This window comes from Microtus ochrogaster, chromosome X, assembly GCF_000317375.1.
Source record: "Microtus ochrogaster isolate Prairie Vole_2 chromosome X, MicOch1.0, whole genome shotgun sequence".
Taxonomy (NCBI): Eukaryota; Metazoa; Chordata; class Mammalia; order Rodentia; family Cricetidae; genus Microtus; species Microtus ochrogaster.
In genome coordinates this window covers 58,693,975-58,720,914 of record NC_022026.1, presented here as the reverse complement: position 1 = coordinate 58,720,914, position 26,940 = coordinate 58,693,975, and the positions used below count along the sequence as shown (strand labels likewise).

Here is a 26,940-nt window from a genome sequence, read left to right as displayed (position 1 = left end):
CGCTCTGTAGACCAGGCTGGTCTCGAACTCACAGAGATCCGCCTGCCTCTGCCTCCCGAGTGCTGGGATTAAAGGCGTGCGCCACCACCGCCCGGCTCCTCCTACTTTTAAATGGCATAAAAATCTACCTGCTTGCTTAAGTAATAACTTACTCTGTTAAAGTGCAATCACTAGGAAAGTGGAGAGGTGGCTTAGCTTTTTAGAGCACTTGCCGTTCTTTGAGAGGTAAGAGTTCAGTTCCCAGCATCCATGTCCAATAAGTGCTCTTTACCTCTGAGCCATCTCTTCAACCCCATTTTATTTTATTTATATGTGTATGTGTGTGTTAGTGTATATTTATGTGTCCATGTCAATGTGTGTGTATACATGTGTAGAGCTGTGCTACCTAGCCATTGAGCTCCAGGGATCTACCTATCTCCTCCCAGCTTTGACATCACTGGATTACAAGCATATGCTACTATACTTGGCTTTTTTTTATCTGAGTTCTGGGGATTTGAACTCAGGTCCTTATGCTTTAGAAACAAGAGTTCTACTGACAGAGCCATCTCTCCAACCAAACACACATGGAATTTTTTTTCGAGACAGGGTTTCTCTGTGTAATAGCCTTAGTTCTCTTGAAATTTATTTTGTAGACCAGGCTGGCCTCAAACTCACAGAAATCTGTTTGTCTTTGCTTCTTGAGTGCTGGGATTAAAGGCATGTGTCACCACACCTGGCTCACATAAGAGATTTTTATAATTAAGAATATTCAACCCAGGGGCTGGAGAGGTGGCTCAGTGGTTAAGAATACTGGCTTAGCCGGGCGGTGGTGGCACACACCTTTAATCCCAGCACTCAGGAGGCAGAGGTAGGTGGATCTCTGTGAGTTTGAGGCCAACCTGGTCTACAAGAGCTAGTGCCAGGACAGGCTCCAAAGCTACAGAGAAACCCTGTCTCGAAAAACTAAAAAAAAACAAAAACAAAAACAAACAAAAACATGCAGGTCAAACACCAATGCATATTAAAATTAAAAAAGAATATTTATCACAGTGGTAATGGCATACACTTTTACTCCCAGAATTTGGGAGGTAGAAGCAGGCAGATCTCTGAGTTTGAGGCCAGCCTGGTCTACAGAGTGAATGCCAAGACAGCCAGAGCTACACAGAGAATCCCTGTCTCAAAGAAACAAACAAAAAAGTGTGTGTGTGTGTGTGTGTGTGTTTATTTGTTTGCTTATTACTCATTCATTTATTTACTCATTCAGGGTCAACAGGTGTGATAGCACACGGCCTGTAATACTAACCCTCAGGAGATGGAAGCAGGATGATAGGTTAATATTGAGGGCTGACTGCGGGTCTAACTCAGGTAGAACATATGCTTAGCATGTGCGACACCTTGGGTTCTATCACCAGTGCAAAGTGTAGGGAAGAGAGATGAGTACTAGGTGTCAGGTACAGTAGATCACTATCCCTAGTCTTAAAGGAACATGTCCAAAATGTTTCTCTCTCTCTTTTATTTGGGTGTTTTGTTTTTGAGACAGGGTTTCTCTGTGCAGCCCTGACTGGAACTAGCTCATTTGGATTTTGTTGAGACAGGGTCTTACTATTGTAGCCCTTGGCTGGCCTGGAAGACATAGAGATTGGCTTGCCTATGTTTCTCAAGTGCCGGTGCCCAGTCAAAATTTCTCTAATAAAGTAAGGTGTGTGTTGGAATTTTTTACATATAACTTTTAATAAGCCAGGAAAATTCTCTGAGCTTGATGTGGTGATGAATTTTTTTTTTTATCCTACTCTCTGGAAACTGAGGATCCTGAGTTTGAGACTAGTTTGGGCCATATCCCTCCTATTCCTATGAGTCCCTGCCTTTTCCCAACTATTTTCTCTTATATTTTCACATATATTTAAAAAATAGTACATTTATTTATTTGAGGGAGGGTCGTGTGTGTGTGTGTCACAGGACAACTTGCGAGACTCAGTTCTTTCCTGTTTAGGAAAAGCTCTGCTAGGTTTTTTATTCATGTTAGTCTGTTTTATTTCCTTAGACAGTTTTGCTTCTACTTTCATGTTAAATATGTGTATGTATAAAATATAGGGACCACAGAGAAAACATTATGTCTGTCATTCTGAGATTGGCTTAGTTCACTTAATGTCTATATCCAGTTGCATCCATCTCTTGAAAAAGGCCTAACTTCCTTCTTTGTGGCTGGAAAAGAATGTTATTATTTGTATATAGCACAATTTCCTTACCCATTCCTTTGTTGTTGGACACCTATGTTGGTTCCACATTGTTGCAAATTGTCTGCAATAAACATTGGTGTGTAAATGTCTCTGATTTGTTGACTTGAAGTCCTTCAGATAAATACACAGCAGTGGTAAAGCTGGGTCTTCTGAGAGATCTATTTTTAGTTTCTGAGGTGCCTCCCTACAGAATCCTAGTAAATGGACTAGTTTACATTCCCAACCAGTCTGTGAAGGCTCCTGTTGTCCACTTCCTCACCAGCGTTGTTATTTTAAAGCTGCTTAATTAGCTATTGGATTAGTTTGCTTATTTGTATCTGTGTTGTATTTATCTGGCATTGGAATCAAGGTAACCTCATAGTATAAATTATGTAACCTTTGCTGTTTTGGGAGAAACTTATGTTACAGTTACTATTGTAATAGCACACACCATTAATCCCAGCACTTGTAAGACAGAAGCAGGCAAAGCCGGGCGGTGGTGGCGCACGCCTTTAATCCCAGCACTCGGGAGGCAGAGGCAGGCGGATCTCTGTGAGTTTGAGACCAGCCTGGTCTACAAGAGCTAGTTCCAGGACAGGCTCCAAAGCCACAGAGAAACCCTGTCTGGAAAAACCAAAAAAAAAAAAAAAAAAGACAGAAGCAGGCAAATCTGTGAGTTCAAGGCCAGCCTGGTCTATAGAACGAGTTTCAGGACAGGCTCCAAAGCTACACAGAAAAACCCTGGGGGTGGGCACGATTCTTGCCTTGAAACTTAGTGGAACTTACCTTTAAAGGCATCTGGGCCTTGTTTGTTTTAGCAATTCTGGGAGAGAACCCAAGGCCATGTGTGTGTTAGGCAAGCATTCTACCACTTGCTGTGTATGCCCCAGCCTTTGGGTTGTGTGTGTGTGTGTGTATACGTGTGTACGTACATGTCCAGTCATTGTATGTGCAGGTGCATCTTGTGTATATGTGTAAGCTAGCGGTCAACCTTGAGTATTGTTCCTCAGGAACCACCTACCTTGTTTTTTGTTCTGTGTATGTGTTTCCGTGTTTCCACATGGCACACAGGTAGCAGTACGGAGGACAACCTGCAAGTTGAAACTTACTATGTAGACCAGGCTGGCTTCAACCTCTGCAACCATGCCTAACAGGTGACACTTAGATCCAGGGATCTTCCTGTATCTGCCTCGCCTGTGCTACTTGGCTTGTTACATGGGTGTTAGATATCAAACACAGGTCCTTAATGCTTATTCAGCAAGCATTTTACTGCCTGAGCTGTTTCCTCTAGTGCACACGCACTCACCCCATAGACATGCATCGTGCCCAGCTGGTAACTCTTTTTTCTAATATTTTATTACACAATTTCAAGCATATGGCAAATTGAAAGAATTTTACAATGAATACCTATCTGCAAACTAGATTCTGCCATTTTGCCACACTTACTCATCTCACGCTTATTTCTAGGTTCATTTTTTTACATGTTAACTGTTTTTTTAACAATTTTTTCCCAGTTCCTGCTCCCTCCCCATGTTAGCTGTTTTTAACTTTTACAAAGTCATATAGATCCATAGGGTTTATTGTTGTACTGTTTTGTTTTTGTTTTACAGCTACTGGGTTTGATCTCTTTTTGAAAAGCAATTAAGGTTTATGAGTGAGTGTTTTACCTGTATACATATCTGTGTACCATGTGTGTGCCTGGTACCTGCAGAGGCTAGAAATGGGTATCAGATTCCCTGAAACTGAAGTTAAGATGGTTGTGAGCCTCCATAATGTACTGAGAATAAATTCTAGGTCCTCTGCAAGGGCAGCAAGGATTTTCTTAGCCACTAAGCCCTCAAGGATTTGGTCCTTTTGCGGAGGGAGATTTGATTTTGTTGTTTGTTTGATACAGAATCTTTCTATGAGGCACCACATTCAGCTTCCTTTTTTGATAGATCTTGCTGGGTAATCCAGGATAGTGTCAATCTCATAACCCTCGGCCTCAGCTTCCCCAGAGCACACCTCTCCAGAGTATTCTAGTATTTTGCAGACTGAGGCAAGGGATCAGAAGTTCAAGTCTATCCTGGCTATGTGAGACCCTGCCTCAGAAATCTTAAGAAAATGAACAAAAATACTATGTTTGACCCACTGATTGTAACTTGTTGATTCCTAGACCAGATAACTATTATTATTTATCAACTAGATAGTGTTTATTGATAGATACTATTATTTATTGACTAGTGAGTTTCCTTGTTAATTTGAAACATAACCTTTTATACTAAATCTCTCCCCCTCCCTGAGTGTGTGTGCACATGTGTTGTTTTATCAAACATTGGACTTTTTAAAATCTTGTGTAATAAAAATGTTCTGGGTTGGGGCTAGCTGATGGCAGTTGATGGCTTCTTGGGAAGGGAGGGCCAATTTTCTATTGGGAAGGGTGGCCTCTGGTAGTAGAGGGCTGCACACCTATAAGTATATAGCCAGTACAAATTGAAATCAGTGGACTATTGAAAAAAAGAGAGAAGACATGATGTTGGGAGGGGTTGGGTGGATCTGGGAGGGGTTAGGGAGAAGTGGAGGATGGGTGTGATCAAAGTACCTTCTGTGTATTATGAAACTATCAAAGAAACAAAAATTTATATTGAGAAAAGACCGTCACAGATCTAAACATTCCAAGGCTAAGCATGGTGGCATATGCCTTTAATTTAGCACTCAGGAGGTAGAGGCATGTGGATCTCTGACTTTGAGGCCAACCTGGTCTGCATAGTGAATTCCAAGTCAGTCTGGACTGCATAGTAAGGCCTTGTCTCAAAAAGAGGAAAGGGAGGGAGGGAGTGAAGAAACATTCCACATAAGATAGATTCTAAGTAAGATAGGTGCATAGATATTTCTTCTCGCACAAAAACAGCTTAATTCCTCTCTTGAGTGTGGACTGGTCTTAATGACTTTCATCTAAATTAAACCATAGAGTACAGAAAAAGGACAAATAGGAATATTTTTTGAGATATAGCCAAGGTCTATCTTCAACTTCTGGTCCTCTGTCTCCCAAGTGTTGAATTTATAGGTATGCCTGGTTTCTATGCAGGGATCAAAGAGAGGTTTTCATATATGCTACACAAGTACTCTACCAACCTGAGCTACATTCCTTAGCCCCCCACATTTTTTTAGTTTGAGAAAAATGATAAATATATATATAATCAAAAGGGCCTCTCACTTTTGTTGTTTCTCAACAAAACAAAATCCCATAACCTCAAGTTTAATTCAGAAATCACTTCAAACAAAATCATTACTATCCTTAAAAAGAAAAAAAAATGCCAGGCAGTGGTGATGTATGTCTTTAATCTCAGAACGCTGGAAGCAGAGGCAGGTTGATCTCTGAGTTTGAGGCCAGGCTGTCTGGTCTACAGATTGAGTTCCAGGACAGCCACGGCTACACAGAGAAACCTTATCTCAAAACCAAACCAAAGACAATGTAAATAACTATACAAGGGGACTGGAGGGATGGCTCAGTGGTTAACAGCACTGACTGCTCTTCCATAGGTTCTGAGTTCAATTCCCAGCAACCATATGATGACTCACCACCCCATGTAATGAGATCTGGCACCCTCTTCTGGCTTGCAGGCATGCATGCAGACAGAACGCAGTATACATAATAAATAAATAATTTACAAAATAACTATACAAGTAAATCTTCGTGTATGTGAAGAATAGTCATAAGATCTTACACATACGTGGATAATCATTTATTTGTTTACAAGATTTATTATTTTCATTTATGTATATGTGTTTGCATGTATGTTTGTGCACATGCATTCAGATCCCAAAGAGCTTAAGTTACAGGCTTGTGAACTATTGTGTAGGTGCTGGGAGTCAAACCAGGGTATTTTGTATTGTGCATATTAATTTTATAGCCAGAATCTCTACAAAATTTATTTTTTATGTGAATCTGTGAGTGTATGTTTACATGTGCTCAGGAGGCAGAAGTAGGCATCAGATTCCCTGGAGCTAGAGTTACTTGTGGGTGTGAGCTGCCCAACATGGGTGCAGGGAACCAAACTTCCTTACATCTCTGAGCCGTTTCTCTGGCCCCTGATTTTCATTGTCATCATTATCACTGTTATTATTTTGGGGATACTGAAATTAGTGTCATGAATATGTTGTCCTTGAACTGTACCTACAGCTCCTGATTTATTATTTGTGATCTTTCTTTTGATTGATTTAGGCTTTACAGGGTTATTCTAAAATTAGATACAAATAATGATGATTCTTTTACCTTTACAGTTCTTTTTTTTAATGATTTATTTTTATCTTATGTGCATAGGTGTCAGGTCACCTAGAACTGGAGTCACAGACAGTTGTTAGCTGCCATGTTGATGCTGTAAATTGAATCCAGGTCCTCTGGAAGAGCAGTCAGTGCTCTTAACCACTGAGCCATCTCTCCAGGCCCCCCTCTATAGTTCTTAATGCCTTTTTTTCCTTCTCTTATTTAATTGCTTTAGCTAGTGTCATTAAAATAATGTGGTTTGAGTGGTGTCAATAATGGACATTCTCCTGTTATTACTGCTCATAAGTAGAATCTTGTTGCATTCTTCTGTGAGGTTTGATTCATCTTGCTTGACAATGTTCTTTTTTACATCTTTATTTTTTTTCTTCAATGCTGGATACTAAACACCCATAGCAGTATTTTTTCTTTTTAAATGAACATGTATTGGTTCTTTTTAAAATAATACTTTTTTAAAGATGGGATCTCGTGTAACCTTAAACTCATTTTGAACCTTGACTAACCTTGAAATCCTGATATTCCTGCCTCCATCTCTCAAGTGCTGGGATTATTACTTACTGAGTCCTATACACTATATTAAGCTTTGAGGAATAAGGACTCAGCAGGCATGGTCCATCATTTCCTAGAACTCACCATTAAGTAATTTAACTTTTTGTGATATGGGAAATAGAACCCAGGGCCTTCTGCATGCTGGGCCTGTGTACTACTGGTGAACTATATCTACAACACCAATATTTTTAGATGTGGGGGTTGCTATGTTGCCCAGGCTCACCCTGACCTTCTAGTGCTCAAGTCTTCTGCGTCAGGATCTTGGGCAGCTGGGGTTGATTAACTTTATCTTAGAGAGTACTTATATTTGGGGTTCTAGGTACAGAGACAGAACTGGGAGAAGCCTGGTTAGAGGAAGCTTGTGATACATGTGGACCAGAAGTGAGGAAGGGATGGAGATAAGTGGGTTGACTTTAAGAGCATATAGTAGTTAGTCCATGTAGTGGAGTGAGATTTTCAGAGTCTTTTTTTTCTGGGGAGTGGGATTGGGGTCCTTAAGAGAGGGTTGTAGGGTAACTCTTACATCTTGAGCCTTTTGGGAAAAATGGTCTTTTAATCCCCATCCTTCTTCTCCTAGAGGTGGTCGTGGTGACAGGACTGGCCGCTATGGAGCCACTGATCGCACACAGGATGATGGTGGAGAGAACCGCAGCCGGGACCATGATTATAGAGACATGGACTACCGCTCCTACCCCCGAGAGTATGGCAGTCAGGAGGGCAAACATGAGTATGATGACTCATCTGAAGAGCAAAGTGCAGAGGTGAGGGCAAAGCCAGGTCTTGGGGGAAACGCTCCTGAACGTTGTCTACCTGCAACACCAGGTGTAGGCCATGTTCTGCTCTTGTGCCTTTGGATTGCTCAGTTGCTTTGTGTCACCTGGGGGGGGTCTGTCCCTGCTCCTTCTCTGAGGACTCTTCTGAGTTGGGTTTCCCTGGCTTCCTCCACACTGCTTTACTCTGTATTTCTCAAGGTTCCTAGCCATTACTTCTTTCCCTTCTTCCCTGTTGTTCAGTTTTGGTCTTTGGTTCACTGCGAGCACTATACTGCCTGCCCTACCAATTTAGGATACTCAAAAGGATCTCTTCCATGGGACCCAGCATCTAGGGTTGGGAGGACAACCTGAGAACAGAATTATCATCTAAGCCAAACAACTCTGGGAAGCTAACACTGGGTGTTCCTGATCTTGACAAAACCTTTATAGACAAAAGGGAAGGAAAGGACCTCTGGGGAAGCCAGTTTTATGTGGTAGTTACCTCTAGCCTAAAGGATGAGGCATGATGCTCACCATGAGAGAGCCCACATCTGAGGGCTAGAAACACCTTGCCCCAGAGAACTCCAGTCTGAGGGGACAGTCAAAGACCTGGTGTAAGCAGGCAGGCAGGCAGGCAGGCAGGCAGCTCTTTGTCTAGTAGGATGGAAAGGTTACACTTGCAAGCTGAGCCTTGAGGAATTGTATTTGAGCTATCCTCTACCCTCTAGGCAGAGGGGCTATTCCCTTGGTATACTTTGTTTGCTTAGCCAGGGCCTATAGGCATCCAGGCTTCTCAATTGCCTGCTCTTGAGCAATGTCTCTTAATGGGTACAATGGACCTTGGAAAGAGACTATTGACAAGTATAGAATACAGCATCCAATTGTCTGGGCCTGTCCTCTGCAGGTGGGAGGATGTAGGCTTAGGCCAGATCTGCTTAGTGTTGAAATTAGTACATTGGACAACAGCTAAGAATTAGCAGCTACACTCTCTTGTCAAAGAACTGATAATGAATGAAGACTTTGTCGGGGCTGAGGAACAAGGACCAAGGAGGAGCATAGTAGCCCACCAACTCCTGCTGGCTGCCTTTGACTCATATGTGAAACTGTTTCTAAAACTGCTGGTTTGGTTCCAGGGCCCAATCTTAAGCAGGGAACTATGTAAGACGGGTCTTTTTCAGTGGCACAGTAAATAATTGTACTCATACTAGCTAAGCTGGCAAAGGAAGAAAAGGAAAGAAATTGAAGGCAAAGTCTAAAACCCAGGCTAGTTTTTCCCAAGGAGGTTTAAGCTGTGTTTTTTTGTCTTACCTGCCTTTGGGAGTTCCTCCTCCACACCAATACTGCCATTCTTTGAAGGCAGCTCCCAAAAGTATTTTGTGGAACATTTGCAGCCTTAAAAAGGCTACAATCCAAGGCCTACCCACTCTGCCTGCCTGAGCCTTTAACTGGAGCCCGCCCGCCCACCCCTGGCTTTCAGAGCCCGCCTGTCTCAGAGAGCCATCGGCCAGCCACTAGGCCCACCCAGGCTGACTGCCCGTCTGGTGTCTCTCATCTTATTCTGTCGGCCAGGATCCCTACGAGGCCTCCCCGGGCTCCGAGACTCAGCGTAGGCGGCGGAGGCGGCACAGGCACAGTCCCACTGGCCCGCCAGGCTTCCCCAGAGACGGCGACTGTCGGGACCAGGACTATCGGACCAAGCAAGGGGAGGAGGAGGAGGAGGATGAGGAGGAGGATGAGGAGGAGGAGGAGAAGGCCAGTAACATCGTCATGCTGAGGATGCTGCCACAGGCAGCCACTGAGGATGACGTACGTGCCCCCCCCAATGGCCCTGGGCAGGTGGCAGAGCAGGAGGCCAGGCTGGGTTTTCTCCAGGGCCCTCAGCTATTCTACACCCATCCTTTGCGACCAACCACAGCACCTTCCCTCTCTTCTCCCCCACCAGCTCCTGTCCCCCAGCACTATCCATCCTCCAGGATGGGCCCCATCAGTTCCTGGTCTGGAAGGGAGAAGGCAGCAGACAGGCTGGCTTAGACCAAGGGCAGTAGCATGGGTGTCCAGTGCTGGTGGGTATGAGAGAAGAGTGTCCCTCCTGCACATTCCATTGGCTTTCATCCTTTTCGTATATGTGAATGGACGGCCAGACCCAGTGTTGGATATTCTTGGTGGCAGAGACCCATGAGAGTAAGATGTTAGGGCCCACGAGGCTTTTCCCAAATTCCATATTCCTCTGTTTTTATCAGCAGTGACAGCCTGGCCACAGGTACTCATAGGTGGCTCTTGATAGCTTCTTGACCCTGTTTGCCTTTATGACATTCTCTGCCTTCCATCTTCCTCTCTTCACCCATTTCCTTCTCATATAGATGTCTTATGGCAAGCCACATTTGAAATCCAAAGGTATTACTAAAGTAGAGTTTTGATTAGTCTCCCTGATCCTTGTATCTCTCACTTCCTTCAGCCCCAGTTGGTTCTCTGAGCAGTGCTTCCCTGAAAGCCTGCCAACTGCCCTTTTTGTGACAGTAGTAATCCCCACTAAAAAGTCCTTCTAGGATCAGGCTGATTGCTGACATTTTTACCTGAGGTTTTATTGTAGGGTGGGCTATGTGCCAGGCTGATTGAATCCTCACAGAAGCTCTTTCTGGAAGGTACGAATTATAGTCAGTCCCACATAGCCCCAGTCAACAAAGTGACTTCTTTATGTTCCAACAAGTGGCAGAGTAGAGCTGGGGTCTAAACCTGGACTGCTGGACCCCAGAGCCCTTGTTCTTGTTATTTCCCAAGCCTTCCTTGATTGAAGTCTTGGTTGTTTTTCATCTTCCTGCATACTGGTGTTCATAAGACTTAATTTCTTGTCTGTTACCCTGATGGGGAGCAGATGCCCAAAAGCACAGATTGTTCTCCCTAAAATGTATCTGGCATAAATTCCCCATCCACCAAAAGAGGTACTGCCAGTTTAGATACTGTCTCACCTGGGGTCCTCAGTTGCCTCTGTAGTTGCTCAGGATCATTTCACTCAGAAAGCTTTCCAGATCAACCACCATGCCTTTTTGTCCTTAAGTTTCTCCTCCTCACAGAGCTGAGATGACTCAGTGTCATAGACAGGGGAGGGAGTACTTCCTTTGTGATGCATAAGAATTCTATGCTTCTTGGCTACTACTAACCCTCTTCTCAGATCACCCTGTCCACCATTCCTGACTTGCTGCCTCACTTGCTCTCCTGTTGTCTTTGTGCCCCTGGGGATCATCTTGCTGCCATCCTTTACCCTGTACTGTGTTTCTGTCTGTGTTTGAGTCACTTTCTGTAAATCCAAGGCTAGAAGTGTACTAGTGTGGGTTGCAGTTGTTGTTATCGGGGAAAGCTTTGAAAGAGGCAGAGGAGGGGTGTGCGTGCGCGTGTGTGTGTTAGTGTGTGTTCGTGTCGTATACTTAGCTGCTTTCTTTACTAAATCCATCCCACTTCTTTATTTCCTGAACAGATCCGTGGCCAGCTGCAGTCCCATGGTGTCCAAGCGCGGGAGGTTCGGCTGATGCGGAACAAATCCTCAGGTGAATTTTTGTTCCCAGTGCCCTCCCCTTCTGCTGACCAACCTCAGCCTCCAAAACTCCCTTCTGCCTCTGCCTTTCCCTCCCTCTACCCCTCCCTATGCCTCTTCCTGCCACAGCTGGGAATGGGCAGCTTGGGGAGGGTGCCCTCTCTTTTTCTCTCCCACCCCCACTCTCACAGCTCCAGCCAACAGCCTCTACAGGAGGGCTTGTCCTGAAGGGGGTACAGCTTTGGGTTGAGCTGACTATTCCCAGGGGCAAGGCCAGGGCCAGGCTCTGGAAAACCTCTTTGGGACTCTGAGTATCTAAAGTGGTGACCCTTCCTAATACATATACTTCCTTTTCCTTCCTCTGCCCCTTGGTCTCCTTCACATAACTTTGACAACAGCCTCTAACCAAAAGTAGGTCTCACATGGACCCACCAGTATGTCCCAAGAGGGGAGGCAGGGGATGGCTCGTGTATCCTAAGGAGCAGCCAGAACTTTCTGGCCTCGCCTGTTCCCTCCCTCCCTCCCTCTCTCCCTCTTGCAGGCTGCTTGGAGCTGGCCTGAGGTTTTAGTAGGGTGGGTGGAGTTGTCTCTGCAGGACCATTGCCCAGGCTCCCCAAGGCAGACACAGTGGGGCCTCACTCTGCCTGGGCTTCTCTTTCCATCTCAGTCTCTCTCCTTATACCTCCTCCCTCTCTCCATCCTCCCTTGCGTAACCCCTATACAATTCTACCCACCCATGCATCCTGATGGTGATTCTTTTGGATGAAGCATGCCCTCCAGACCCACCACATTCAAGCCTCCTTCCGTTGCTACCTCTAAAGGAGTTACTTTCCCAGAATCGTAAGCCCCAAGGCCCTGGCCAGGCCTGGCGTCTGTCTTGCTCTGCTTTAGTCTAGCTATACCGATCACTGACAGAATCTGTTCCTTTCCCCAAGGAGGCATTCCAGGTATGGCCTCTCAGTGGACATTTCTCCTAGGCGCTTGTTCTTACCTGTAACGTCCTCTTGGCCAGCTCCAGCCACCATCTGCCTATTTAGGAGAATCTTGCCTGTCAATGGTTACACTCTCCCCACTGTGGCCCTGAAGTGGCTCTCCTTTGCCTACACCAAGGTTAAGCTGAGATTGTGTCCCTAACAAGCCCCTGGTTTCCTATGTGCTGGCCGAAACACTACCCTCACCCCCAATAGCCTCACAGACCAGCTTAGCCTGGCTTCTCTTGCTCTTTTGATTAAACATCTGTTCCAGTAATCCTCCTGGCCTTACTCTAGGCTTGCCCATGAGTTATTTGCTTTGGCCTATATGGAGCCAAAGCAGCCTCCTCTTCTAGAGACACATCTCTCCTTCCCTCTCAGTTCTCCATCTGTCACCCCAGGCTGGCTAGGCAAGTCTGCCTGAGCCCCCCCCCCCCAATCTCACTGCACAGTCTCCTATTCTTACTTTCTTTCCTTCCCCTTTCCCTCTTTCCTGCCCTTCCTTGACTCCTCTCTTCCCTGTTCTCTCTCTCTCTGATCACTTTTTCTCTTCCTTTCTCCTCTTCCCCTTTCCCTCTCTGCCCCTGGTCCTCTCTCCTCGGGTTCTGCCCCTGGGAACGCCGTGTGTCCAAAGCTGTTGACTAACCCACTGCGTCTGTATCTGAATGCTGTCTCCAGGTCAGAGCCGGGGCTTCGCCTTCGTCGAGTTTAGTCACTTGCAGGACGCTACACGATGGATGGAAGCCAATCAGGTTGCTTTGCCGCACTTGAACCCCCCCCCAACAAATACTACTTTATAATCGAGCGCTCCCCATCGCCTGAATCTTATGGACACAGTTCCCTGCCCTGTGGCCCTGTGTCCCATACCCCTACCCCCTTTCTCTCCCCTCCTGACCACCACTATTTCCTCTTCCCATCTCTCACTACCCACTGGGCTTCCCATCTGGGGCCCACTCTCAACACTGTCCCTTGGCCCCTTCCTACTGCCAGGTTCTAGCTCTCCCTCACCTCTCCTGGCTGAGCTCTCAAAGAAAGAGCTGCCAGGGTAAGTTCCTTCCCCTAGCTTCCCACACCCCAGCAGGAACCTTCTGCTCCTGAGTCAGCAGAGCCAGAACTTGGTTGTGCTCTCAGGACCACTGAAATCCTGCCACTGGGGAGCATAGATGTTGGCACACAAACTAGCAAGACTTGTTTTGCTAGCTCTCTCCTGCATGTGAATTTAGCCCTCTGAGTTCTGTGCAGAGGGCCAACACTGCTTTTTGGTTGAAAGTTCCAGTCAAGTGTGATAGTTTTATTGATGCCCTGGGCTCAATTCATTGGTCCCTCCTATTCACAGCACCCTCCCCACTCACAGGAGGCCCCCACCTCTACCTTCTCAATAAGGAACTGTGCTCTGTCAGCAACGGAGGGAGCTGGCTCCCCTAGCCTGGCACTAGATCCCAACTCAACTGTGTTGGGACCTTCCAAGACTCAAGGGTCTAACCTGGCTACCCAGCCCTATCCTATCACTGGTGTAGAGAGCACTAGAGAGAAGTGTCAGGGGAGGAACGGGCAGCTGTGGTGAAGTGGAGGGTCCTGGCAGAGGCAACCCTGTGGCCGGCTCTGTGGGCCGGGTCAATAGGCTAGTGCGGTGGGCCCAGGACCCGGCCAACCTTGAGAAAGTGGCCTCATGGCGGGAAACCTCCGTCTGTTAAATTGGCTTTCTTTTTCCCCTTCTCCAGCACTAGCGCTCGTGCGCTCTTTCTCTTTTTCTCTCCCCTCCTCTCTCTTCCCTGCCCATCTCCCCTCATTCCCAGAATAGCCTGTATAGTGCTGGCCCTGGGTGTGGCCTGGCACTCTCAGGACCAAGCTGGGGGAGCACTCCCAACTCGGCAGTCGTTGGTCAACCGAGCACTATGTGCCTGATGATGTGTGTGTATGTGTGTGGGTGTGTGTGGGTGTATGTGGGCATAAACAGTAAGCAGCTGTACCCTGAGAGCTGTGGTGCTTTCCTTCCCTCCCTCCCTCCGTTCCTTCTTCCCTCCATCAGTTCTCCAAACTCCCTTCATTCCCTGTCCCTCATCCATCCAGCTGAAGGGCTCGCTCACTCTCTTCTCCTTTGCTGAAACGGTGTGTGGAGCACTGCTACCTAGGCCTCACTGTACTCTGCTTTTTCCCACAGCATTCCCTCAACATCCTGGGCCAGAAAGTATCCATGCATTACAGCGACCCCAAGCCCAAGATTAATGAGGACTGGCTGTGTAATAAGGTACAGGGATGGGTGGCCAGCTGGTGCTGTGGGGAAAACTCACTCAGAGCCTGTGAGAGGAAATGTGATCTCAGGAACAGGCTGTCCAGCCCCAGTCAGCAAGGCTCTACCCTCATCAAACATAGCCTGGCCTAGAGGCCCAGTAGACTTAAAAGAAATAATAGCATAAGTGACTAATCAATGGCAGCATAAGCCTACTACAGTGTGTAAAACAAGCTGCTTACAGGCTGTCTCCGGTCTGCCTTGATATAGTAGTCAAGGTGGTTGGTTATTCTATCCATCACTTTTCTTCAGCTTTAAGAGATGAGAACGAGCACTAATTAAGTTGTTGAGAGAATGAAAGTGTTAATGGAGAGCAACATAGAAAAAGACTTCTGGCCTATATTCAACTCTTAAGTAGCTATTGTTACCTTTGAAAAGAAGCACAGAATGTTCTGAGGGTAACTCAACCTTAAAAGTCCACCCTGTAAGTTGTGTGAGTATCATCATATTCCCTAAGAGGAAGCTGAGGCTCAGAAAGGTGCAACCATGCATGAGCCTTTAGCTTATGGGGCCACCTCCTGTTCTCTAAGTGGCTTTAGGTCTGCCCTGAGGCCAGCTTTGTGATTCTACAGCCTCATCTGCCAGGCTGTCTTGTAGTCCTGAAATCTAATAGGAAGGCTGAGAGAGAAAGCTAGAGGAGGACCCTGTCATCTCCCTGAGAAGCAGTCTGGTTAGTGGGAGAGTGGTACCTGTCATCTTTATATAGGGGAGAGGTTCAACGTCTTTAGAAAGAGAGGAACAAGGTGATGAGTGGTACTTATCTTTTTTTTGTCTTCTTCCTCTCCTTTGTGTCCTACATGCCTTTTGGTTACCAGACCCTCTCATTTCCAGCTCAGAATAGCTACCTTCCGTTCTTTGCCATTGTCATATTCATGCCGATTCGTACGCTCTCCCTTCCAGTTCCTCACTTGTAATGTTGCAGTTGAAACCCAGCTCTTACCATGCTCTCCCTTCTCTGCTAAAACTCTAATAACATCTAGTTTTAGCATGAGGCACTCCTTTAACTGTCATCATCTTCCCTTGCCAGCCTTGGCTTTTGTGTCTTTGCATGTTCCCTTTCACTAACTGTACTAAAGATCCCTTCCCAGCAAAATCTCTGGGCTTCCCAGATGTCACCTTCTTGGTTCTGTGTAGCCCAGCCCAGTGAACTGTGTCCCTCTCAGCCCATTCTCTGACCCTAACCTGAGTTAGCACAGTCTAAGCAGCCTGTTCTGATCACGTGGTATAGGGCTTGACACAGGTGCGCTGCTTAATACCTGACTGGAATAGGGATAGAATGTGATGGAAGTGGAAAAATAAAACTAGCTTTATTCAACCTAGTTCTAGCAAGAAGGAATGGGAAGGATCTGACCAAAGGCGTCCAGTAGGAAACAATGAGAATTTCTGTTAGATAAGCGAGTCTCAGGAAAAGGGATCATGGACTACAATCCTGAGAGCTGATAGGTCTCTCAGCAAGATGGGGAGAGAAGCAACTGCTGTAACAGCAAGAGTTGCTGATTGCTGAAGTAAGAGGGCTGGTGCTGGGACCAGTTGTCAGAGAAGATTCCCAAGATTGAAGTTCCAGAAGACTCCTGCCACCCCTGACCCCAAAAGCTTGCTTCCTGGGGATTAGTATGTTGTTCTGTGGGTCCATATTTGGAGAATATCATGGAAAGCCCTGACTACCTGGCCTGTGCCTCACAGTGTGGTGTCCAGAACTTCAAACGCCGTGAGAAGTGCTTCAAATGTGGTGTGCCCAAATCAGGTGAGCCGTACTAACTGGGACTGGAAAGAGGTGAAGGGCCAGTGTGGAGAGGTGGGGAGTATGACCATCCATGGAGCTTCCACCTTTGTCACCAGCATATCTCCCACCATCCCTGACAGAGGCAGAGCAGAAGCTGCCCCTTGGCACCCGGTTGGATCAGCAGGCACTGCCGCTGGGTGGGCGGGAGCTAAGCCAGGGCCTACTCCCACTGCCGCAGCCCTACCAGGCCCAGGGAGTACTGACTTCCCAAGCCCTGTCCCAGGGCTCCGAGCCAAGCTCCGAGAACGCCAATGACAGTGAGTCAGTTGTTCTTTCCTCCTTCCTCTATGCCCTAGGGCATCTGGTTTGGGACCTCAGAAGCCAGAGATATGGTAATGAGCAAAACTTGGTCCTTATGAAGGGGGAGGGTGTTTCTACCTGGTATGGGGAAAAACACATGATATAGAGAGAGCAAGGGAGGGGCTGTCCACAAACTAATTTGGGGGTGTGTATGAGAGGGTTCCTGGTGGATGAGAGGCAGAGCAGGCACTTGGACTGAGAAGCAGAGTTTATTTAAAGGGAAGAGGAAGCAGAAGGTACTGACCATAGAAGCAACTTGGATCCCTGAGCAGACCATGAGAGATGCGTCCTAACACTGGGCCCTTTCCCACAGCCATTATTTTGCGCAACCTGAACCCACACAGCACCATGGACTCCATCCTGGGTGCCCTAGCACCGTATGCAGTGCTGTCATCCTCCAATGTGCGTGTTATAAAGGACAAGCAGACCCAGCTGAACCGAGGCTTCGCTTTCATCCAGCTCTCCACCATCGTGGTGAGGGCGGCACAGGGGGGGGCCGGGCAGCTACGTCCCGGCCCCCAGGGTAGGGAGGAGGGTCCTTTACCCCACCCACAACGCGGTCCCAATCTAGAAATGGGGCAATGGAGCCGGGGGGCCTCCCCGGGCCTGACCCTTCGGTCCACCCATAGGAGGCAGCCCAGCTTCTGCAGATCCTGCAGGCCCTGCACCCTCCGCTCACCATCGATGGCAAGACCATCAACGTGGAGTTTGCCAAGGGTTCTAAGAGGTCAGAGCCCCACCTAAGCCCCCTTACAGCTTTGCCGCCCAACACCACCTTGGGGCTCCCCGGTTCATTTCCAGTTTCTACTATCCTCTCCCCAGGGATATGGCCTCCAATGAAGGCAGTCGCATCAATGCTGCCTCTGTGGCCAGTACTGCCATTGCTGCTGCCCAGTGGGCAATCTCACAGGTACTTAGCCTCCTCTGCCCCATCTCCCTGGCACCTGACTTTCATAACTCTTCTGTCTTCTTTCTGCAAAAAGCAAAATTGGCTTTTTTTTTTTTTTTTTTTTGGTTTTTCGAGACAGGGTTTCTCTGTGGCTTTGGAGCCTGTAGACCAGGCTGGTCTCGAACTCACAGAGATCCTTTTATCTAAATGTTCTGCCCTTTTATAACAGGTATTGTAGGCCTTCAACTTTGCTCCTGCTTCTGTAGACAGTAATCCTTTCCCACTCCATCCTCCATCCTTCCCAGTCACTTTTTGGGCTTTTTTTCTTTTTTAAGGTGTTAATGTTATTTTTATGTGTATAAGTGTTTTGCCTGTACCTGTGTATGTGTACCATGTGTGCCCAGTACCTGCAGAGGTGTCTTGATCCCCTGGACCTAGAATTTTGAATGACTATGAACCACTATATGGGTGCTAGGAACTGAACCTGGGTCATGAGCAACAAGTGCTCTTATCTGCTGAACCTTCCCTCCATCTCTACCTCCTGTACTTTCCTTTTTTTTTTTTTTTTTTTGTAGTTTTTCGAGACAGGGTTTCTCTGTGGTTTTGGAGCCTGTCCTGGAACTCGCTCTGTAGACCAGGCTGGTCTCGAACTCACAGAGATCCACCTGCCTCTGCCTCCCGAGTACTGGGATTAAAGGTGTGCGTCACCACCGCCTGGCCTCCTGTACTTTTCTGAATTGGTATAATGTGTCGTGTAATGTGTGTGTATATGTGTGTGTGTGTGTGTGTATATGTGTGTGTGAGAGAGAGAGAGAGAGAGAGAGAGAGAGAGAGAGAGAGAGAGATGCATTGTTTGTGTACATATATATGACATGAATAAAAAGAAACTTAATATCAAAAAAATTGGAGGTGGAGGCAAGAGGATCAGATGTTGAAGGCCATACTTTGACTATATAGTGAGTTTGGGGCCCTGTCTCAGAACCACAAAAACAAAAAGGAAAGAAAAACTTGGTAGAAGAGAATAAAGACTTGGAGCATAGCAAGATACAATACATAGCTGTAATCCTAGCACTGATATGGGGAGTGAAGGCAAAGGCAAGAGGATTGCTACACGTTCCAGACTAGGTTGTTGTAAGAGGAAGGGGAAAAAAAGATGTCTTACTTGGTCTGAGGCCTAACACATCAGTGTCAGCTCAGGGTGGGAGGGTAGATTTGGGCATTTATCCTTTTTCTAGTCTTTTTCCTCTGCTGTTATCTTGTGGTCAGGACCCCTTGCTTTTTACTTACCTTAAGACTGCATGCTTTTCTATCAAGTAGAAATGCTAGCTCCACATGGTGGACAGATGCTTCTAGCAGATTCCTTATGTCCCCTCCTGTTCCAATGCTCTCCCTCAGGCTTCCCAAGGTGGAGAAAGTGCCTGGGCTGCCCCTGAGGAGCCACCAGTTGACTACAGCTACTATCAACAGGATGAGGGCTATGGCAGCAGCCAGGGTACAGATTCCCTCTATGCCCATGGCTACCTTAAGAACACCAAGGGCCAAGGCATGACTGGGACCAAAGGGGACCCAGCTGGAGCAGGTGAGCCTCAACCTCTCTTGCTGAGCCTAATTGTGGGGACTAGAAGCCTATTGTCTTATGGTCTGACATTCATGGACATTCTCCTTGGTTTTCCTTTCAGGTCCTGAGGCCTCCCTTGAGACTGGGGCAGACTCTGTCTCACTGCAGGCTTTCTCCCGAGCCCAGTCTGGTGCTGCCCCTGGGCTCTATCAGCAGTCAGCTGAGGGAAGCAGTGGCCAGGGCACAACTTCCAACAGCCAGGTGAGGATGACATTGCTACTCTGGGGAGGCTGGTGGGTTGGCAGGGTGCATCCTTGAGTGGGTAGGGGCGTATTAACAGACACTAAGTCCAGTTCCCTTGTGTAACCCATGAGCAGTCATATACCATCATGTCACCTGCTGTGCTCAAGTCTGAGCTCCAGAGCCCTACTCATCCCAGTTCTGCCTTACCACCAGCCACCAGTCCCACTGCCCCAGAATCCTACAGCCAGTACCGTGAGTAGCCATAGCCTGTGAGTAAGGGTGTGGACTTCTTCTCTAAGCAGGCAGGAATTCAACAACCTTGCCTTTCCTCACTACAGCTGTTCCTGATGTCTCTACTTACCAATATGATGAGACATCTGGCTACTACTATGACCCCCAGACTGGACTATACTATGACCCCAACTCTCAGGTAGGTGACAAGCGGGTGGCCTAGGGAAAACGACTGTGGTTGTGTGGCAGCTAGCCCTAGAGGTCCTTCCTCATGTCCCCTCTCCCTATTCTTTTCCTCAGTATTACTACAATGCTCAGAGCCAACAGTACCTATACTGGGATGGGGAGCGGCGAACCTACATACCTGCCTTGGAGCAGTCTGCTGATGGACATAAGGAGACGGGGGCATCATCAAAGGAGGGAAAAGAGAAGAAAGAGAAGCATAAGACGAAGACAGCCCAACAGGTGAACCAGCAGCCAGGCTGTTTGGAGTCTTATGTTCTGTCACCTCCTGCCCTCTCCTGCCTTGGGAAAGTAGAATAGTGGATGGTCACGGACAAAGGTAGTAACTGCTTCGGACAGACAGGACTCTTGAGCCAGATCTCTGTACTGTAGCAGGACCACCTACCACCATGAAGTGACTTGTGCCATCTGGGTGAGCTCTGGCAGTTTTTCTCTGTCCCAGGAAGGGAACCTTCATGCTGCTGGTGGATGTCTATTGACCCCAGATAAATTCTCATAGGACCATAAAAAGTTGATTAAGAAAAGAAATATTGTAGGGTTTTCTAGTAGAGAGCAGTTAGAGGGAGCCTCGGTGTATCTGTAGAGACATGGAAGCACCGCACTTAGAAGTAAGCAATAAATATTCCTTCAGCAACCTAAGGAATTACAAAAATGCCTCAAGACCTAGGAAAAACACAGAACATTAAATGTGACACCATGCCACATGTCTTAGGTTTCTGTTGCTACGATAAACACTGACCAAAAGAAATGTGGACGTGAAAGGGTTTTTTATCATGAAGGGAAGTCAAGGAAGGAACCTGGAGGCAGAAGCTGATGTGGAGATCATCGAGGAGCGCTGCTTACTGGCTTATTCTCCATGGCTTGCTCAGTCTGCTTTTTTTTTTTTTTTTTTGGTTTTTCGAGACAGGGTTTCTCTGTGGTTTTGGAGCCTGTCCTGGAACTAGCTCTTGTAGACCAGGCTGGTCTCGAACTCACAGAGATCCGCCTGCCTCTGCCTCCCGAGTGCTGGGATCAAAGGCGTGCGCCACCACCACCCGGCTCAGTCTGCTTTCTTATACAATTCAGGACCACCTGCTTAGGAGGTGGTACTACCCACAGTGAGCTGAGTCCTACCATGTTGATCAGTAATTAAGAAAATGGCCCACAGATTTACCAATAGGCCAGTCTGTTGAAAACAGTTTCTTAATTGAGAATCCCTCTTCCCAGATATGTCTAGGTTTGTATCATGCTGACAAAAACCAACCAGCACATCACACATAAATTAAAATTATATACAAGGCCAGAGTTGTGGCTCAGTGGAAGAGTGCTTGTCTAGTATGTAGCAAGGCCTAGTACCACACCTCCCCATACACAAGTATGTAGCTCTCTGCTTTAGAAAGTAAAAATGAAAAATAGGAATACAAATGCCAAACAGAAGTTGGGGTTACAGGGGCTGGAGAAATGGCTCAGTGGTTTAAGAGCATTGCCTGCTCTTCCAAAGGTCCTGAGTTCAATTCCCAGCAACCACATGGTGGCTCACAACCATCTGTAATGAGGTCTGGTGCCCTCTTTTAACCTACAGATATACACACAGACAGAATATTGTATACATAATAAATAAATAAATAAATAAATATTTATTTATTAAAAAAAAAGAAGTTGGGGTTACAGCCAGGCAGTGGTGGCCTTTAATCCCAGCACTTGGGAGACAGGCCTATAAATCTCCAAGACTAGCCTGGTCTACAGAGTGAGTTCCAGGACAGCCAGAGCTACTCAGAGAAAAAATCCTGTCTCAAAAAAGAAAGAAGTAGTTGGGGTTATAACCAGAAAGGGGCTTGAAAAGAATCCCTAGCCAATACAGAAAGTAGAATCTTGTACAAGCCCCTTTCTGGTTACAACTTCTGTTTGGCACCACCACTGCCCCACTGCCCTCCTAACTTTCTGCTTGCTCTCCCTCCCAGTTGTATCTCACTTCTTTGCCTCCTTTGCCTTTGCAAACCACATGGAGTGGGTTGGAGGCAGGGGAATATTTGGAAATGGGGCCAGTAGAAGGGAGGGTTTTTTGGCATGAGTTTATTTTAAGATGATTTGGAGGAGGTGGCGGTATTTGGGCGTGGTTTATCATTTGTAAAGGAATGTTCTATAAGGATGAGGCCCAAGAGCTATAGCCCAGAAACCAGGTATACATACAGCCTTTTTTTACAGTGGTTCAGATAAGAAAGGTACCAGATTTATGGCTACGGGGCTGGAAGGGCTACTGTTGCAAGGGTCATGGGTGAGAAAATGGAACCTCAAGTTTGAGGAATCCTGGGAACTTTAACCTCACCCCCACCCAACCCCCAGATTGCCAAGGATATGGAGCGGTGGGCCCGCAGTCTCAACAAGCAAAAAGAAAACTTCAAAAACAGCTTCCAGCCTATTAGTGCCCTACGAGATGATGAAAGGCGGGAATCGGCCACTGCAGATGCAGGCTATGCCATCCTTGAGAAGAAGGTGTGTTGTAACTGTCCATCTGTACCCCACCAACAATCTCATTACTCCTTAGGGTCCTCTGTGGAGCCCTGAATTTCTCTGTTCTCTACCTCAGGGAGCGCTAGCTGAAAGACAGCACACCAGCATGGATCTCCCAAAGTTGGCCAGTGATGACCGCCCAGTGAGTTGTTGGAGCAAAAACGGGCAGGGGTCTCTGATCTCAGCAGGGCTAACTGTCTGCCCTTACGCTCTACAGAGCCCACCTCGAGGACTGGTGGCAGCCTACAGCGGGGAGAGTGACAGTGAGGAGGAGCAGGAGCGAGGGGGTCCTGAGCGGGAAGAAAAGCTCACAGATTGGCAGAAGCTAGCTTGTCTGCTCTGCCGCCGCCAGTTTCCCAGCAAGGAGGCACTCATACGGCACCAGCAGCTCTCTGGGCTCCACAAGGTAATTGATCAGAGAGTTGGCAGGGTATCCTGTGTCTAGCTCATTCCAGCCCAGTTGCTTTACTCTCTCCTGTCCCCCTTTACAGCAAAACCTTGAGATTCACCGGAGAGCCCACTTGTCAGAAAACGAATTGGAAGCACTAGAAAAGAATGACATGGAGGTGAGGTGTGACCCACTCCTCGGCTCCATTCCATCTGTCCCTTCCAAGTCCCTGTCATTCCAGGCAGTGGGACTTAAAAACTTCCTTAGCCAGGTACAGCCTGACAGCCATGTATTGTCCTATTGCAGTGAGACTTCTTCCGAGTTCCCATCCCATCATGCCCTGACCTTCAAGATCTATGACCAGGCCATACAGAGAGGCCTGTAATCCTCCTCCCTCTCAGCCCCATCCATGCCTATGTTTGCTGAAAATAACAGCCAATTTCAACATCCTCACGTGTGCTCATTTGTAGCAAATGAAGTACCGAGACCGTGCAGCTGAGCGCAGAGAGAAGTATGGTATCCCCGAGCCACCAGAACCCAAAAGGAGGAAATATGGTGGTATATCTACAGCCTCTGTGTGAGTGTAGGGTCAGGTACCAGGGGAGGGGGTCTGGCACTGGCACACCACTCACACTGTACACTGTCACCTGCAGAGACTTTGAACAGCCCACTCGGGATGGATTAGGCAGTGACAACATTGGCAGTCGTATGCTCCAGGCCATGGGCTGGAAAGAAGGCAGTGGTCTAGGTCGCAAGAAACAGGGCATTGTGACGCCCATTGAGGTGAGCACATGAAACATTCTTGTTTTCAACATTCCAGTGTACCTCTACGAGCCTGACAAAACCTGCCTCTCTTACACAGGCCCAAACACGGGTTCGAGGTTCTGGCCTGGGTGCCCGGGGCAGTTCCTATGGGGTCACTTCAACAGAATCCTACAAGGAGACACTGCACAAGACAATGGTGACCCGCTTCAATGAGGCCCAGTGAACAACTTTGAAAGCAGTTTCTACAGACATGGGGTGTCCATCCAGGGACAAAAAAAGCTGAGATATGGAGTGGTGTTAGGGAGGTTCTTCTGCCTACCAGCCTGCTCCCCAACCAGAGAAGCTCTCACCAAATTAGACTTGCAGTGGGTGACTTTTGCTGGGAAATTGGGTTCAAATCATGTTCCTTTTGTAATAAAATCTAAAAAAAAAAAAGCCTGCATCTTTTATCTCTACTTTCTCATGCCCTAGCATGTTTTGTGAATGCATAAATAGCTACTAGGCTAAGCTGGATGCCACTGATGACTATAAATACATGGGTTTCTAGCCACCCTCCCAACCAGTAAAATTCTCGTCAGAGACTGAAGTTTGTGGTTCAGAACCTAGATTGCGAATCCCCCATCCCCTGTCCTCACTTAACCTTCATGTGCTAATCTTAGCCTAGGTATGTCCCTAGGCTAAACTCTGATTTGCCACTCCTGGGTAGGGGACAGTGTTTTCAGGCATCTATATGTAGAACACAACAGGTGCTTAAAACCCTGTTTGTCAACATGTTGATGACCCCAAAGGGATACAGGAAGCTTGGCCTGTAAGACTCCAGCCCAAGGATGTCATGATGAGCATCAGTCAAGTTCACCCTTCATCCACATGTGTAAATACAGTACCTTGCTCCCTGTTGTCTACAGCCATGACTCCCAGGTTATGCTTATGGTATTGGCAAAGGCTCACGGTGGAGTGGAGCATAAAATGGGATTTGCCTTTTAAACCCTAGTCAGCTGAGCTGCAAAACGAGACTAGGAATGCAGGTCTAACTTGACACGGGTGTTTCCTTCCTACCATAGAACACCAATTCCACAATCCCCAGGGAACCCACACACCTTGGCGACTGTAGAGTAAAATGGTCTGGCAAACTGGCTTCATATGAAGGTAAACATGCATGTGCCCTGCCACCTAGCAGTTCCATGTCCAGGTATCTAGCCAACATAAATGAAAAGGCTTGTATGCATATTCGTTCCAGCTGTATTTGTAATAGCCCCAAACTGAGAATAGTCCAAAAGCCTAACAAAACAAATAAGCTTGATGTATTTGCAGAATGAAATAGAGCAAAAAGGAAGAAAATGCTAATAGAAGTATCAACAAACGAACCTCACAAACACAAGTAGGTGAAAAGTCACACACAGGTACATATTAAATGATTCCATTAATATGGAACTTGGAAATCGAAGCAATTTGGTGATGGTAGTAGGTAGAACATGATTGAGGCAGGGATGGCATTCGTCATATATAGATTATACAAGAAGTTAGGAAAAAAACACCAAAACAAAAAGAAGAAGGTGGAAGTACAATGTCACCTGCAGGAAATTGGTTCAGGGATAACTATTGCTCTTTACCATATCTCTACCACCACCTGAGCCAAAACACCAGGATTTCCACCTGAAGTTTGTATTATTACAAAATTTTTCCATATTCTATTACTTGTTGCCTAAATTGGAACAAAAACCATGACAGAAGGGACTTTTGTCTGTCCTGCTTCTTACTGTGTCACCATTGCCTAGAACAGGGTTTGACACGTATCAGACCTTGGAGGCAGAAGTAAATGACACAACTTTCTGAACCCCAGGAGTCTGTTGTTTTGTGTCCATGTTTGAGATTGAACCCAGGACCTCTTACCACTGAGATACACTGTTACCCTTAGGACTCCATTTTGGACAAAGTTTTAATCAAATGTATAGGCTACTTGGGCAAAGGATAGAAAGTTGGGATGAAGCGAAGAATTAGCTGAACCCAAAAGTCTGAGGCTAACCTGAGCAACATAGGAAGAAGGGGAGAGAAAGAGGAAAAAGACAGGGAGGAAAATCTGGGTTAATATACAAAAGATTCTTAGGGTTCCAGAAAAAAAAATTCTTGGTGAGGCTATGAAGGAACAGATAGACATTTCTAGAGGAGATAGAAATGATACAATAGGCCGGGCGGTGGTGGCGCACGCCTTTAATCCCAGCACTCGGGAGGCAGAGGCAGGTGGATCTCTGTGAGTTCGAGACCAGCCTGCTCTACAGAGCTAGATCCAGGACAGGAACCAAAAGCTACAGAGAAACCCTGTCTCAAAAAACAAACAAACAAAAAAAGATACAATAATCTTACTTCCCACCCTTTTGCTTACTTTCCCAGTTCCACAGTTTTTCTTGAGTTGTCCCTTCTGTCCCTCCTTCCTTTTTTAAAGTCCAAATCATGCTTCAGTTACTGTATATACAGTATGGCTGTATATGCAACATACATTATATCCTTAATGTATCCCACTGGTAAAAGTGAAGACAATTAGAAACTCAGTCACATTCATAGCTTCAGTTGCCACGTGTTCTGGTCTTCAAATTCACATCTCTGGTGTAGACTTCACCCTGAATTTCATACTTAGTCTTCAAATCTTCTCGTTTTTCTTTTCTTTCTTTCTTGTTTTTTTAAAGTTTCTTTTTGTTTTTTCCTGTCAGGGTTTCTCTGTAACAGTCCTGGCTATCCTGGAACTCACTTTGTAAAATACCAGGCTGGCCTCGAACTCACCTCTACTTCCTGAGTGCTGGGGTTAAAGGTGTGTGCCATCACCTCCTAGCTTTTCTGTATTTTTGAAACTGGATTTCATATAACTCAGGATAGCCTAGAACTCTCTGTATCACCAAGAACGGCCTTGAGTTCCTGATTCTCCTGTCTCCACCTCCCAAGAAATTGCGTGCATTCACCTGGCTGGTTTTAAGTCTCACAGTAGCTCAGACTGGAACTCAGTGGTATGGCTGATCTCAGACTCCCCATCACAGCCTCCGGAGTCTTGGTAATACAGGTGCGAACCACCATGCCTGGTCTCAACTCTTCTCTAGAGCAACATCTTGAGTGTCTTAAGGCATCTTAAATGTATTACAGGCAAAACCAAACTCTTCGTCTTGCCCCATCCATGCCCAGTCCTAGTAGAGTATTTCCTACAAGTCCATCCTTCCAGTTACACAGGCCACAAACTTAATGGGTCAGCAGTGGCTTTAGTTTTCATACCTCAAATCTGCTTGATCTCTCAGGAAATCTAACATGTAGAAGTTTAAAATCAGTCCAGAATGGGACCCTTCCTCTCTGCTTCTACATTACTGACTGGCTGCTCTAACATCACATCTTGAATTCTCTTTTGTTGTTATTGTTTTGTTTTGTTGTTTTGTTTTCCGAGACAGGGTTTCTCTGTGGCTTTGGTTCCTGTCCTGGAACTAGCTCTGCAGACCAGGCTGGTCTCGAACTCACAGAGATCC

At 46.6% G+C, this 26,940-nt stretch overlaps 1 protein-coding gene across 6 annotated transcripts in view; it reads left to right on the top strand.

Annotated features, from left to right (window-relative positions):
- Rbm10 (RNA binding motif protein 10) overlaps positions 1-23,875 on the top strand; it is a 29,754-nt gene extending 5,879 nt beyond the window's left edge. Inside the window, exons 3-24 of one of the 6 annotated variants that reach the window (XM_005358918.3) lie at positions 7,586-7,769; positions 9,330-9,566; positions 11,233-11,302; positions 12,939-13,012; positions 14,422-14,508; positions 16,234-16,294; positions 16,414-16,590; positions 16,947-17,107; positions 17,263-17,360; positions 17,456-17,543; positions 18,918-19,101; positions 19,202-19,341; positions 19,458-19,575; positions 19,662-19,753; positions 19,855-20,019; positions 22,120-22,269; positions 22,364-22,429; positions 22,505-22,693; positions 22,779-22,853; positions 23,146-23,252; positions 23,329-23,458; positions 23,538-23,875. In XM_005358918.3, the coding sequence (XP_005358975.1) occupies positions 7,586-7,769; positions 9,330-9,566; positions 11,233-11,302; positions 12,939-13,012; positions 14,422-14,508; positions 16,234-16,294; positions 16,414-16,590; positions 16,947-17,107; positions 17,263-17,360; positions 17,456-17,543; positions 18,918-19,101; positions 19,202-19,341; positions 19,458-19,575; positions 19,662-19,753; positions 19,855-20,019; positions 22,120-22,269; positions 22,364-22,429; positions 22,505-22,693; positions 22,779-22,853; positions 23,146-23,252; positions 23,329-23,458; positions 23,538-23,663 (2,779 nt within the window). In that variant the 3' untranslated portion in view covers positions 23,664-23,875. The remainder of the gene's footprint in view (positions 1-7,585; positions 7,770-9,329; positions 9,567-11,232; positions 11,303-12,938; positions 13,013-14,421; positions 14,509-16,233; positions 16,295-16,413; positions 16,591-16,946; positions 17,108-17,262; positions 17,361-17,455; positions 17,544-18,917; positions 19,102-19,201; positions 19,342-19,457; positions 19,576-19,661; positions 19,754-19,854; positions 20,020-22,119; positions 22,270-22,363; positions 22,430-22,504; positions 22,694-22,778; positions 22,854-23,145; positions 23,253-23,328; positions 23,459-23,537) is intronic. The other 5 variants (XM_026784781.1, XM_013350664.2, XM_026784777.1 and 2 more) reach the window with 5 other exon arrangements.
- Positions 23,876-26,940: the final 3,065 nt, after the last annotated feature.